A 13726-nucleotide genomic window follows, 5' to 3' on the forward strand; every position below is an offset into this window, starting at 1 on the left:
GGAACATCATCACCTGCAATTCTCCTCTAAACCATTCACCTTCCTGACTTGGAGCTATATCACTGTTGCTGGGTCAATTCCTGGCACTCTGACTCTATTAACTCCTTTCTGAACACCACAATGCATGTCCTTCCACACAGACTACAGCAATTCATGAGCACGATGTCAAGAAGCCCTAACAAACTACAGTCAATGGGAATTAGGAGAAAAAAACTCTCCTCTAGAGACAGAACTGACTCACTACCATCTTCTCCAGGACGACTAGAGATGGCCACGAAATGCTGGTCTCACTGGAGATGCCCACATCCTATGAGGAATATTAAAAGAAAACTGAGTCACAGCTGAAATGAAAGGCTCTGAAGGGATTTGTAACCATGGATGGAAGTCTCAAAACCAAGGGGCCAATATTGGTCATTGATCCTCCCATTGCTTTCACTGCTGTCTTCAGTGTGGTCTGGCTTGTAAGGAAAGTAGGTTTGAGCTCAATGTATTGTCTTCTTCCCTTTTTGTTAATTTTAGCAAAACAAGGAGACTTGATATTGGCATGGTGGCACAGTGGTTAGCACTGCTGCCTCCCAGCACCAGAGAGCCGGGTTCAATTCCCACCTCAGGCGCTTGACTGTGTGGAGTTTGCACATTCTCCCTGTGTCTGCGTGGGTTTCCTCCCACAGTCCAAACTGTGCAGCTTAGGCGAATTGGCCATGCTAAATTGCCTGTAGTGTTAGATGTAGGGGTGTGAGCTTGTTGGGCCAAACGGCCTGTTTCCACACTGTAAGTAATCTAATCATAACTTAAGGTTTTACAAAACAAAAGGTGACATCTCAGCTCAGACAATGCATTAAAGGTGTGAGGTGAGAGTCTGTCTGTATCCCAATCTTGAGTCAGACTGGTTCTATTTGCAGTGTGGAATGCTCTGCCCCAGAGGACAGTGGAGGCCCAGTCTCTGGATTCATTTAAGAAAGAGTTGGATAGAGCTCTCAAAGATAGTGGGATCAAGGGTTATGGAGATAAGGCAAGGAGCGGATACTGAATAGGAATGATCAGCCATGATCATATTGAATGGCGGTGCAGGCTCGAAGGGCTGAATGGCCTACTCCTGCTCCTATTGTCTAATATGGAAAGAAAATATTGTTGGAATATTACTGAAAGTCATACTTCACCTTCTTACTTCCAAAGAGATGAACTGTATCACACCAGCCAGCAGCTGCCCCAGGCACAGTGACAAGGTTCGCATGATTCAACGGTAAAGGATTCGTCTCATCAAAGCCTTCCTTTTTTAACAAGTCGAGCGTCAATAACTGGGGAGACCTGCCACTGCAAAAGGGAAAAGAAAAAAAAATCATATCAATGATCATTGCCAGAAACCAAATTCTATAATACAGTGAAAAACATAGAATGTGAATTGTTGCACTGTCCAGTATAGCATTTTCAAGGCTTTTGCATACATGGGTCATTGTACTGAATGGCATCTGACCAGGTGGCTCGCAAAGGAAATGGCCTGGACAGCATGTCCTGAATGACATTTGCAGCTTGTCAAAGTAATCAGAAATCTGCAACAAGCATTCGAGAATGTGGGAGAAACTCAGCAGATGTAGGAACATCTGTGAAGAGAGAGACAGAGTTATAACACTACAGGTCCAATACAAGTCTATGTCAGTTCTGAAGAATTGTCACAGCTGACTTGAAACGTTAATTCTGGTTCTCTTTTCGCAGATGCTGCCAGACCTGCTGAGTTTCTCCTGAATAGCTGTGTTTGTTTCCGATTTCCATATTCTGCAGGACTTTGCTACTCAGGGTTGCGATTTGTGAAACCAGTGACAGAATGGAGAAGGCACTAGCTCTTACAGCCTTCACATTGCAGGGAGTAGTGCACCACACATGGTTTATGAACAAAAGCATTTTTTGGATTCATGGTGCTGGAAGACCACAGCAGTTCAGGCAGCAGCAAAATCGACATTTCGGGCAAAAGCCCTTCATCAAGAATAAAGGCAGACAGCCTGAAGCATGGAGAGATGCAGTTAATCTCTCAACCTTAGTCAGCTGGGGGCTGCAGAGCAGGGGTGTAACACAGATGACTATGAATGTCAGCTACTGTTTCTTACCTTCCATTCAGTCCATATACTTTCTTAGTTGGACCATGGTAAAAGAGGCAATTGCAGTCTCCACCAATACCAGTGCTGAATGGTTCAGTAAGATTCAAGACTGCTGCCATAGCAACTGCAGCATCTGCAGCATTCCCACCTTTTTTCAGTATGTCTGTAAAAGTCAATATTACCTGTGAAATCTTACACAAAGGCCAGCTGACCTGACACATGCAAATGACACTAGCTTTCTGCACTCTGTAAATTATGTAATATTTTCACAGACAATTTCTTGCTTCTTGATTTGAACTTATTTTTCCTTCAATAGCTTTAGGGTGGCTCAGTGGTTCACATTGCTGCCTCACAGCGTCAGGGACCCGGGTTCAATTCCCGCCTCGGGCAACAGTCTGTGTGGCTTTCCTCTCACAATTCAAAAGATGCGCAGGTCAGGTGAATTGGCCAGGCCAAAATTGCCCATAGTGTTAGGTGCATTAGTCAGAGAGAGGTTTAGAGTAGGGGAATGAGTCTGGGTCAGAGCTCCAGATTAATGCTTTGGGTGCATGAGCTCAAACCTCACCAAGGCAGATGGTGAAATATGAACACAATCATTTCAATGGAATTAAAAGCTAGCCTAATGGCAATCTTGTTTTTCGTATTTATTTGCAAGATGTGGGCACTGCTGGCTGGGCCAGCATTTATTGACCGTCCCTAGTTGCCCTTGGGGAGGTGGGGGTGAGCTGCCTTTTTGAACTGCTGCAGTCCACCTGTGGTGGGATGACCCACAATGTCCTTAGGGAGGGAATTCCAGGATTTTGACCCAGTGACAACGAGGGAACGGCAATATATTTCCAAGTCAGGATGGGGAGTGGCTTGGAAAGGAACTTGTAGCCAGTGGTGCTCCTATATATCTGCTGCCCTTGTCTATCCAGATGAAAGTCATCATCTGTTTGCAAGGTGCTGTCTGAGGATCTTTAGTGAGTCTCTGCAGTGCATCTTGTAGATAGTACACACTGCTGCTACTGAGCGTTGGTGATGGAGTGAGTGAATGTTTGTGGATGTGGTGCCAATGAAGTGAGGTGCTTTGTCCTGGATGGTGTCAACCTTCTTGAGTGCTGACGGAGATGCACTCGCCGAGGCAAGTGGGGAGTATTCCATCACACTCCTTACTCGTGCCTTGCAGATGATGGACAGACTTGTGGAATCGGGGGTGAGTTACTTGCCGCAGTTTTCCTAGCCTCTGAGCTGCTCTTGCAGCCACTGCATTTATGTTGCAAGTTCAGTTGAGTTTCTAGGTAATGATAGCCCCCAGGATGTTGATAGTGGGGGATTCAGGCACAGTAGCACCATTGAATGTTGAGGGACCCTTCTCCATGCTGTAGACATCTTGACCAACAGTCAGGAGACCCACTAGCTCGACAGCCAACATAGAACATAGAATCATACAGCACAGGAATGGGCCCTTTGACCCACAACGTCGTGTTGAACATGATGCCAAATGAGACTAATCCCTTCTGCCTGCCCTTGGTCCATATCCCTTCATTCCTTGCATATTTGTGTGCACATCTAAGAGTTCCTTAAATGTCTCCCTCTACTACCACCCTAGCAGCACATTCCAGACTCCTGTTACTCTACAAAAGAAAATATTTTACTGCTAGCACACAAATTGAACTGTGAAAAATTTCTGCCACCATTACACTCCCATCTCCAAAAAACCAACACCAACCCCACCACCACCAACTCCCCCTACATCCAAGTGTCCAGGATAGGTTGGATAAAAGTCAACATTCCTACGAATCTGAGGCAAAAACAGAAGTTGCTGGAAAAGCTCAGCAGGTCAGGCAGCACCTGTGAAGAGAAATCAGAGTAAACGTTCAATCAACATCACTTGAACCAACACTTTTCTTGCTATCATCAGTTCTGAGGAAGGGTCATTAGTCCCAAACCGTTAACTCTGATTTCTCTCGACAGATGCTGCCAGACCTACTGAGCTTTACCAGTAATTTCTGTTTTCGTTTCTGGTTTAAAGCATCTGCAGTTCTTTTGGTTTTTATTCCTGTAAATTTGCCTGCAGAGTGCGTATCGTTCGATCCTCACCCAGGTGAGTAATACTGCGGTGATGCTGCGTTTCAGGTAAGCCATGCTATATTACTTGCATTTACTCTTACAGCTCGCCACGCTGCCCCAGCGTACTCACAATATACTTAAGGAATTCCGGCTGTGAACATTAATGGAAACTATTGAAAGAATGATCTATAGCTGGTGTGAATTTGCTTGGAATTCCTTCACTCCAGTGCTGTAGCTGCATTGCGGGCTCTGCCGAAATCTTGTTTGGGCAGGTCAGGTTCTGGTGAACCTCCAGCAAAGTTCCGGCGGCACAGCGAGAAGGGGAAATGCACCCACTCTCCTCTGCGGTCGCCAACCAATTTGAATGCACGCCAACACCCCTGTTTACAGCTGAGTGAGCACTGGGTATTTGCCAGACCAATAACCGCGACCAAAACCTCACCAAGTCCTGCGTTTGTAGCTAGTGGTTGGCTGCTGGCAGTACAACCCCTCGTGCATACAATGGGCGACCGGCGAGAAGAAAACTGAAGCATTTCGGTCCACGGCATCCGGCAGATCTGGGCAATCTGTGGATTAAAAACAAAAGCACCAGTGGCTACTTTGCAAATTGATGATGCCCACGGCTTTTAATAAGATAACAACTTTTAAATCCCGTTGTGCATTTCTTCATTATCACACACGCAGCTTTATCTCAAAATTACAATGGCTTGAAAATTGAAATTAAAAATCATGCAACACCAGGTTATAGTCCAACAGGTATATTTGGAAGCACTAGCTTTCAGATTGCTGTTCCTTTGTAAAGTAGCTCCCTGACGAAGGAGCAGCGCTCAGAAAGCTCATGCTTCCAAATAAACCTGTTGGACAATAACCTGGTGTTGTGTGATTTTTAACTTTACCCACCCCAGTCCAACTCCTGCACCTCCACGTCGTGAAAATTGAAAATTTTCAAACTCATTTTATTGCCTATCACTAACTGCCCTGAAATTTCCTATGCAGCAGGAACAACAGAGTTAAAAAGCAGTCATATACTGAATCTTCAGTAACATTATACAGTTGTCACTGCATTTCTAAAGATTAGATTAGATTCCCTACAGTGTGGAAACAGGCCCTTCAGCCCAACCAGTCCACACCGACCCATTCCTCTGACTAACTGACCTAACACTATGGGCAAATTAGCATGGCCAATTCACTTGACCTCCACATCTTTAGACTGTGGGAGGAAACAGAAGCACCCACGCAGACATGGGGAGAATGTGAAAACTCCACACAGATAGTGACTGGAGGCTGGAATTGAACCTGGGACCCTGGTGCTGTGAGGCAGCAGTGCTAACCACTGAGCCACTGTGCCACCAGTGCAAGAAATATTCATCTTAAATTTTCCATATTTCCAGGCATGTGATTTCTAAACTCACTTCCTAAAACAGATTAACAGAAGTTTGATGAGCACCACCTACTCAGCTTTGTGGGTTCCTACGGTGGGTCTTCATGTGACCTAGCAAGCCAATTTGTGACCCATGAATCTGTGGATACACAGAACATGATGTCCCACAAGGTGGTGGGGGAGCTGGGCTGCCGGATTTGCTTCCTTTGCATTCCTTCTCCACCCGTGCTCTGCTCCAGATCAGCCACGATCTTACTGAATGGCAGGGCAGATGAAATGGGCTGAATGGCCTACTTCTGCTTTAAGTCTTATGGTCACACCATTCATGTGCTGTGACTCAAAGGGTGGTGCACATTAGCGAACAAGTTACTCCTAAATCATTCTCATCAAAGCTGCCACATTTCATTGAGCGTTTCGCCATATTGTATGTTGGGGTGTAGTTGGATGAGCGAAATAATTCCACAGCGGCCAGCATCCCTTCACTAAGTCACCCTTGTATTTACATGTGCACCATACATGGACTCTGACCAGCCAGCTCAGAGCCAGTCCCTACATTGAGGAGAATCCCTAAGAGTCCTGTTTATATCTGCCAGCCAGGATTCCCTGATGGCTTGGGTTAACAGCCCCAATCGGGGAACTCATACTCAATGAGATCTATCTGGCCAATCCCATTCCAATCACTACATTGTGATATTTATCTTTCAAGGAATGAATCATCAAATCTCAATCAAGGAATTACCCCTAAGAGATCTCTAACCAACTTCCATCTCGTCTCATCGAGTATAGTCACTTGCATGGACTGCAGTAGTTCAAGAAGAGAGCCCACCATCACCTACACAAGGGTGGCCACTAGGAATGGGCAATATATTCTGGCCAGGCCAGCTATTCCCACATTCCATCGGTGAATAAAACAAACCTACTCCAACCTGCCTATTCACAGTTAAAAATCACACACCAGGTTTATTTGGAAGCACTAGCTTTCGGAGCACTGCTCCTTTGTCAAGTGGTTGTGGAGTATAAGATTGCAAGACACGGAATTTATAGCAAAAGTTTAAAGTGATGTAACTGAAATTAGATATTGAGAAAGACCTGGATTGTTTGTTAAGTCTCTCATCTTTTAGAATGACCATGTGGGTTTCAGTTCTTTCATATGTAAATCGCAGAACTTTTATAAAGTTACATTCTCAATGAACTTTAACTATTGGTGTCATATCAGCCCAGGTAATGCGTTTGAGGTGTGAGGTGCCCTGTGTCAGGCTGTTTGTGCTACAACGTCCAGACTGATTCTAATCTAAAAAACGGATTTACAGAATCTGATGTAGTTTTTGAGCAAAGTAAAATGTAATTCTGCAAGTACAAATTCACCCCAAAAACTTGTGTGTGTGTGTGTGTGTGTGTGTGTGTGCACGTGCGTGCAACAGGGTGGGTTCTGACTGTCTGTGAGAGAGTGTGTGCATGTGTGTGAATGTGAGTGTAAAGGGTATAAGCCTGTGAGAGGGTGCGTGTGAGTGTAGGAGTATATGTATGAGTGCTTGAGAAAGAACTTGTGTAAGTGAGGGTGTGCGTGAGTGTATGGGTCTATAGGAGTATGTGTGTGTGTAGGAGTGTCTGTGAGTGTGAGTCTGTGTATGTGTCTGTGTATGTGTCTGTGTATGTGTCTGTGTGTAGTGCAGTAGGGTGTGAGAGACAGCTGTGCTGATGGAGGTGTTCAGCAATTAATCTAGAGACCCAGATAGTGTTCTGAGGAGCCAAGCTCAAAATCCTGCCTTGGCAAGTCAAGGAATTAAATTAATAAAAATCTAGAATGAATGATGAGCAATGTCAAAAAACTCCATCAGGTTTACTAATGCCCTTTGGAGAAAGAATCTGCCATTCCTACCTGGTCTGGCCCACTTGTGTGAACATGATTGGAGCCACACCTGGCACACAGGAAGATGGTGTAGCTGTTGGGGCTCAGTCATATCAATTCCAGGACATCTCTGCAGGGATTCCTCAGGGTAGTGTTCTTGGCCTAAACATCTTCAGCTGCTTTATCAATGACTTTCCCACCATCATAAAGGTCAGAAGTGGGGATGTTCACTAATGATTGCAAAATGTTTAGCACTATTCGTGACTCCTTAGATACTGAAGCATTCCATGTTCAAATACAACAAGATCTGGACAATATCCAGACTTGATTCTGGATTAGTGGTGCTGGAAGAGCACAGCAGTTCAGGCAGCATCCGAGGAGCAGTAAAATCAAAGTTTCGGGCAAACGCCCTTCATCAGGAAATCCAGACTTGGGCTGACAAGTGGCAAGTATCATTCACACCACACAAATGCCAGGCAATGACCAATTCCAATAAAAGACAATCTAACCACCACCGCTTGACATCCAATGGTGTTACCATCACTGAATCCGCCATGGTCAACAACTTTGGGGTTACCATTGACCAGACCTCAGTTGGACTCACCACATAAAACACCATGGCTACAAAAGAAGGTCAGAGGCTAGGAATACTGTGGCAAGTAAGTCATCTCCTGAGTCCTCATAGCCAGTCCACCATGTTTGAGGAGCAAGTCAGGAGTGTGACTACACTCTTGCCTGGATGAGTACAACCTGAACAGAATCTTGACACAATCCAGGACAAAGGAATCCAATTGATCCACAAGCATCCATTCTGTCCACCACCAACACTCAGTAGCAGCAGCGTGTACTATCTAAAAGGTATACTGCAGAAATTCAACAATATTCCTTCAACAGAATCTTCCAAACCCATGACCACTTCCATCTCGAAGACCATGTTTCCAGTAGATACATAGGAACACCACCACCTGAAAATTCCTTTTAGATTTAGATTTTAGATTACTTACAGTGTGGAAACAGGCCCTTTGGCCCAACAAGTCCACACCGACCCGCCGAAGCGCAACCCACCCAGACCCATTCCCCTACACTTACCCCTTCACCTAACATTACGGGTGATTTAGCATGGTCAATTCACCTAACCTGCACATTTTTGGATTGTGGGAGGAAACCCACGCAGACACGGGGAGAATGTGCAAACTCCACACAGTCAGTTGCCTGAGGCAGGAATTGAACCCGGGTCTCTGGCGCTGTGAGGCAGCAGTGCTAACCACTGTGCCACCACCCCTCCAAACTATTCATCATCATGACTTCGAAGTACGTCACTGATCCTTCAGTGTCACTGGGTCAAAATCCTCGAATTCCCTCTCTCATGGCATTGTGACTCAACTGACAACATATGGACTACAGCTGTTCAACAAGGCAGCTCACCATCACCTTCTCAAGGGCAACTAGGCAAGAAAAGTGCTGGGAGAGAGTAAGGACAGCAGATACTGAAGAGCCAGAGTCAAAAAGTGTGGTGCTGGAAAAAGCTCAGCAGGTCAGGCAGCATCTGAGAAGGAGGAGAGTCGATGTTTCGGACATAAACCCTTCACCAGGTATATGGAGGGGAAAGGGGGCTGAGATTTTTTACAACGTTTGCATACTGGTAAATGGAAATAGAACTATCAGCTTGGTCTTGAGCACTCTAATGAGCAAGCACAGGGAGGCATGGAAAGGGTGAATACACTCAAGTCTTTTTCCCAGGGTTGGGGAAATCGAGAACGAGAGGACTAGTTTAGGGTTAGAGGGGAAAAGTATAAAGGGGTATGTGAGGGGCAATTTTTTTTTACATAGAGGGTAGTTCGCATATGCAATGAGCTGCCAGCGAAAGTGGTTGAGAAAGGTACATTAACAACATATCAAAGGCATTTGGACAAATACAAAGGAACCTTCGATTATCCAGCATTCGAATATCTGAATATCAGATTACCCGGCAAGATCGCAAGGTCCCGATGCTCGGTTAAACTATGCTATCCAGCGTACAATTCTCCGATTTTGATTAACCGAATGAAATACTCCCTGTCAGTGTCCTTTGGATAATCGAGGCTCCTCTGTACACAGATAGGAAAAGTTGAGAAGGATATGGGGGTCAGGCAGCATCTGAGGAGCAGGAGGTGCGATGTTTTGGGCATAGGCCCTTCATCAGGAATGTAGGGGAGGAAAGGGAGCTGAGAGATAAATAATAGGGTGGGGGTGGGGGGAAGGTAACTGGAAAAGCAATAGTTGGATGCAGGTCGGGGGTGGATGGTCATGGGGGGGGGGAGGGTGGGACGGACAGGTGGGAAGGAAGATGGACAGGTAGGACAGGTCAAGAGGGCGGTGCGGAGTGGGAAGGTTGGATCTGGGATGAGGTGGGGGACGGGGACAGGGGAGATTTGGAAACTGGTGAAATCGACATTGATCCCGTATGGTTGTAGAGTCCGAAGCGGACGATGAGACGTTCTTCCTCCAGTTGGTGGGTAGCTTTGATTGGGCTTTGGAGGAAGCCCAGGACTTGCATGTCCTTGGGGGGGGGGATTGTCAGGGGGAGCTGCAGTGTTCAGCCACAGGGCAATGGGGTTGTTTGTTGTGCGTGTCCCAGAGATGTTCCCTGAACCGCTCCATGCGCTGGAGTCCTGTCTCCCTGATGTAGAAGAGACTGCATGGAGTGAACCCATTCAGTAAAACTGCTGGCCAGGCAGTGACACCATGTTCCAGAAGTGATTAACAAAACGTTTGATTCCAGCCCTACAGCAATGTGGTTGATTCTTAACTGCTCTCTGGGCAATTAGGGATGGGCACTGATGCTTATCCTGTGGACTGCTTTTTTATCAAATAAGACGCAATTTTGCGACTTCTGACGATGTGAAAGGTGCTATACAAATTCAAGTCTTTCTTTGAAAACTGCTCTTTGTACCGTAATCCAATTAAAGCAACTGGAGTTGATTCACAAAAAGATGTAATCATTCGCTTCGCTCTTTGAAAGCTCCAACCCTGCTTTTAAAGGACATACGCTCCTTCGCTTATCTCGGTAACTAGTTAGTGAACACTTGATGAAAATTCTGAAACGACCAGGGTGATTCCAACAGATATCTGCGCGGTGGAAGGACAGTTGGAAATATACATTCAGTTGAATTGTCGAATGGGAAATTGGTGAATTAAAATGCAATCAGCGTTAAATACCCGAGCAGGTGTTTTAAAGATTGGTGAAAACAACGGTTTACCTTGAAAAATGTCCCACTCGAGTCTCACTTAACCACGTTAAACCGACTCAGCAAACTGTGAAATGACCACAGTGTCACTGTTTTATAGGGGGGTTTCAGGAAGTGTTTCTTGTGTAGCTGTTCCAGGTCAGGGTAATTCAACTTAGAAGTGAATATCTCTGTTATTGTTTCCAAGCAGTTAGCATTTCTGGAGAGTTACAGTTTGACTGCCTTTGAAACCTCCTTCTGAGATTGCATTCTGACTCAAAAAGTTCATGTCTACGCTGGAAATAAAACCCATTTTATTTCTACCACGTTCGTGATTCAGCGTTTCTCATTTACACTTTGTGTGAACTATTAAAATCCCATACGGCCCCAATACGATTTATTTATTTACTTCTGTTTGACCTCTCTTCCCCCGGATCGTCCTTGGTATCTTCCAGGGATGGCAGATGAAACATTCCTTTTATTTGAGAAATATGCTTTATTCATTAAAATATCTTTATATACATACATAGTCATAGAGTTGTACAGCTCGGAATAAATCCTTCAGTCCAGCTGCTCCATGCTGACTCGGTATCCTAAATTAATCTAGTCCCATTTGTCAGCATTTGGCCCATGTCCCTCTAAATCCTCTACTGATGTGCCCATCTGCTAAAGGAGTTCGGTTCTGCGTAGCAGCATATGAAAAAACAAACTTTGGGGTTTGAAATTATCCAGCAAACGAATCAAAAGTATTTCTTACTTATACAAGACTATATTTACATATATTTGAGGCACTGGGAGGGTCCAATAACTGAACAAACTCCCATTTACCTTCAGCAGACAGACCTCAGATGGTGGTCTTTCCCCACTGCGCCTTGGCAGCAGCTGCCCTGAACTTTAGTGCGTCTCTCTGCACGTAGTGCTGGAGGTCGGAATGTGCCAGTCTGCAACACTCGGTCAGGGGCAACTCCTTGATCTGGCAGGTCAACAAGTTTCGGGCAGACCAAAGAGCGTCTTGATGGGCCAAATGGCCTTACTTCCACTCCTCTGTCTTATGGTCTTTCTCCACGTTGATGGTCCTCCTAGTCGATGTTGAAACAAAAATGGAAGTTGCTGGAAAAGCTCAGCAGGTCTGGCAGCATCTGTGGAGAGAAATCAGAGTTAATGTTTGGGGCAGAGTGAGCCCACCCCAGAACATTTGATGTTTGACCCAGTGTGTGTTCTGGAGAACAGACTGTATGTAGAGCACAGAGCCCTGCGCCATGGAGCTGCTCAGGACGAACCTTGACAAATACCACTCCAGACTTCCTTTGCAAGGGCACAGCCTAGCAGGAGGTGTGTGACAGTCTCGACACTTCCCTTCCCCACCTCCCCACAGCCATGTCGGGGGCAGCATGTGGTGACACAGAGAGTCTGGCTGTACATGAAGGATCTCACAGGCAATGGCCTTCTCACCACTAGCGGAGCGATGTCCTGGTGCTTGTTGGGAAGTTCTGGCGATGAGGCATTCTGCCAAAAGACTTGGATAGAGACAAAAGATTCTGCAGATGCTGGAATTCAAGGTAGACCAGCAGGAGGCTGGAAAAACACAGCAAGCCAGGCAGCATCAGGAGGTGGAGAAGTTGGTGTTTCGGGCATACGTCTGACAGTCTGAAACTACTGTCTGAGAAGGAGACAGGGGAATGGGAATGCACTGCTTTCTTTCCATTGCCTTTAACCTATCACCTTCATCCCCACCCCCATTTCACCAACTGTACTCTTTACTACTTTCCCCCACCCTCCCCTCTGACCTACCATCTCCAACCCCACCCCCATTCATCTACTGTACTCTTTGCTACCTCCTCCCCATTTATCTCTCCACCCTGGAGACTCCCTGCCTCCATTCCTAATGAAGGGCTTTTCCCAAAACGTTGATTTTCCTGCTCCTCGGATGCTGCCTGACCTGCTGCGCTTTTCCAGCAACACTCTAATCTAGACTTCTTTTGAAACATTTTGTAAGTTGTTAAAACAAGTGTTAACAATGAAGTAAAAGCTGTTTGACCAAAAGCTCAACCAAAAGGACAGGGCATACATTTTCAATGATGTGCAAAAAAAAAGAAAAGGAGAAAAACATTTTTTGATCACTCCGGGAGTTGTTAGGGCCTTGAGATATTTTCTAGCCAATTCCGACAGAGATGTAGGAGCGAATTACTGCAGACGCTGGAATCTACATTGAAAACCAAAAATGCTGGAGAGCACAGCAAGTCAGGGAGCATCCACAGAGAGAGAGCAAGCTAGTGTTTCAATTCTGATGACTTCTTCAGAACTCACAATAAGTGTGGAGGGGGCAGCAGTTATACATTGGTGAGGGGGGGGGATGGAGTGACTGGGGAGAAAAGGTGTTGATAGTGCAGATTAAGTGATCAGAATGTGAGAAGGGCAGAATAATGGTGTTATTAACTGCCAAACAGGAAAGAACAGGCAGTCCCACTGGAGTGCGGGGTAGGGGAGAGAGGACACAGTCATGGAGTCATAGAGATAAACAGCACGGAAACAGACCCTTCGGTCCAACCCGTCCATGCCAACCAGATATCCCAACCCAATCCAGTCCCGCCTGCCAGCACCCAGCCCATATCCCTCCAAACCCTTCCTATTCATATACCCATCCAGATAGCTTTTAAATGTTGCAATTGTACTAGCCTCCACCACATCCTCTGAAGCTTATTCCATACACATACCACCCTCTGCGTGAAAACATTGCCCCTTAGGTCTCTTTTATATCGTTTCCCTCTCACCCTAAACCTATGCCCAATGTAACAAGTAAAACTAAAAGAAAGGGAAGAAAAGGGAGTGAGTTCACAATTTAATAGTGTTGAACTCAATATTAAGTCCAGAAGGCTGTGAAGTGAGTGGGCTGAAGATGAGATGTTGTTCCTCCAGTTTGCGCTGTGATTCACTGGAACACTGTAGCATGCCGAGGACAGACACATGGGCATGTGAACAGGACGCTGTGTTACAATGACTGGCTATGGGAAGGCAAGGATCATGCTTGCACATGGACTGGAGAATTCTGCAAAGCAGTAATCCAATCTGCTCCAGTTTCCTCCCACAATCTAAAGATGTGCAGGTTGGGGTGGATTAGCCATGCTAAATTACCCCACAGTGTCCA

General features: G+C 45.8%; 1 protein-coding gene across 1 annotated transcript in view; it reads right to left on the bottom strand.

Moving 5' to 3' along the window:
* The window catches only part of LOC132821426 (glutathione hydrolase-like YwrD proenzyme), a 61274-nt gene extending 53358 nt beyond the window's left edge, over window positions 1-7916 (bottom strand). Inside the window, exons 1-4 of the mRNA XM_060834012.1 lie at window positions 7899-7916; window positions 4588-4669; window positions 2103-2256; window positions 1161-1314 (exon numbers count right to left, since the gene is read on the bottom strand). Coding sequence (XP_060689995.1) covers window positions 1161-1314; window positions 2103-2256; window positions 4588-4669; window positions 7899-7916 — 408 coding nt within the window. The remainder of the gene's footprint in view (window positions 1-1160; window positions 1315-2102; window positions 2257-4587; window positions 4670-7898) is intronic.
* Window positions 7917-13726: the final 5810 nt, after the last annotated feature.

The sequence above is a fragment of the Hemiscyllium ocellatum genome, chromosome 13 (genome assembly GCF_020745735.1).
Source record: "Hemiscyllium ocellatum isolate sHemOce1 chromosome 13, sHemOce1.pat.X.cur, whole genome shotgun sequence".
Lineage (NCBI taxonomy): Eukaryota > Metazoa > Chordata > Chondrichthyes > Orectolobiformes > Hemiscylliidae > Hemiscyllium > Hemiscyllium ocellatum.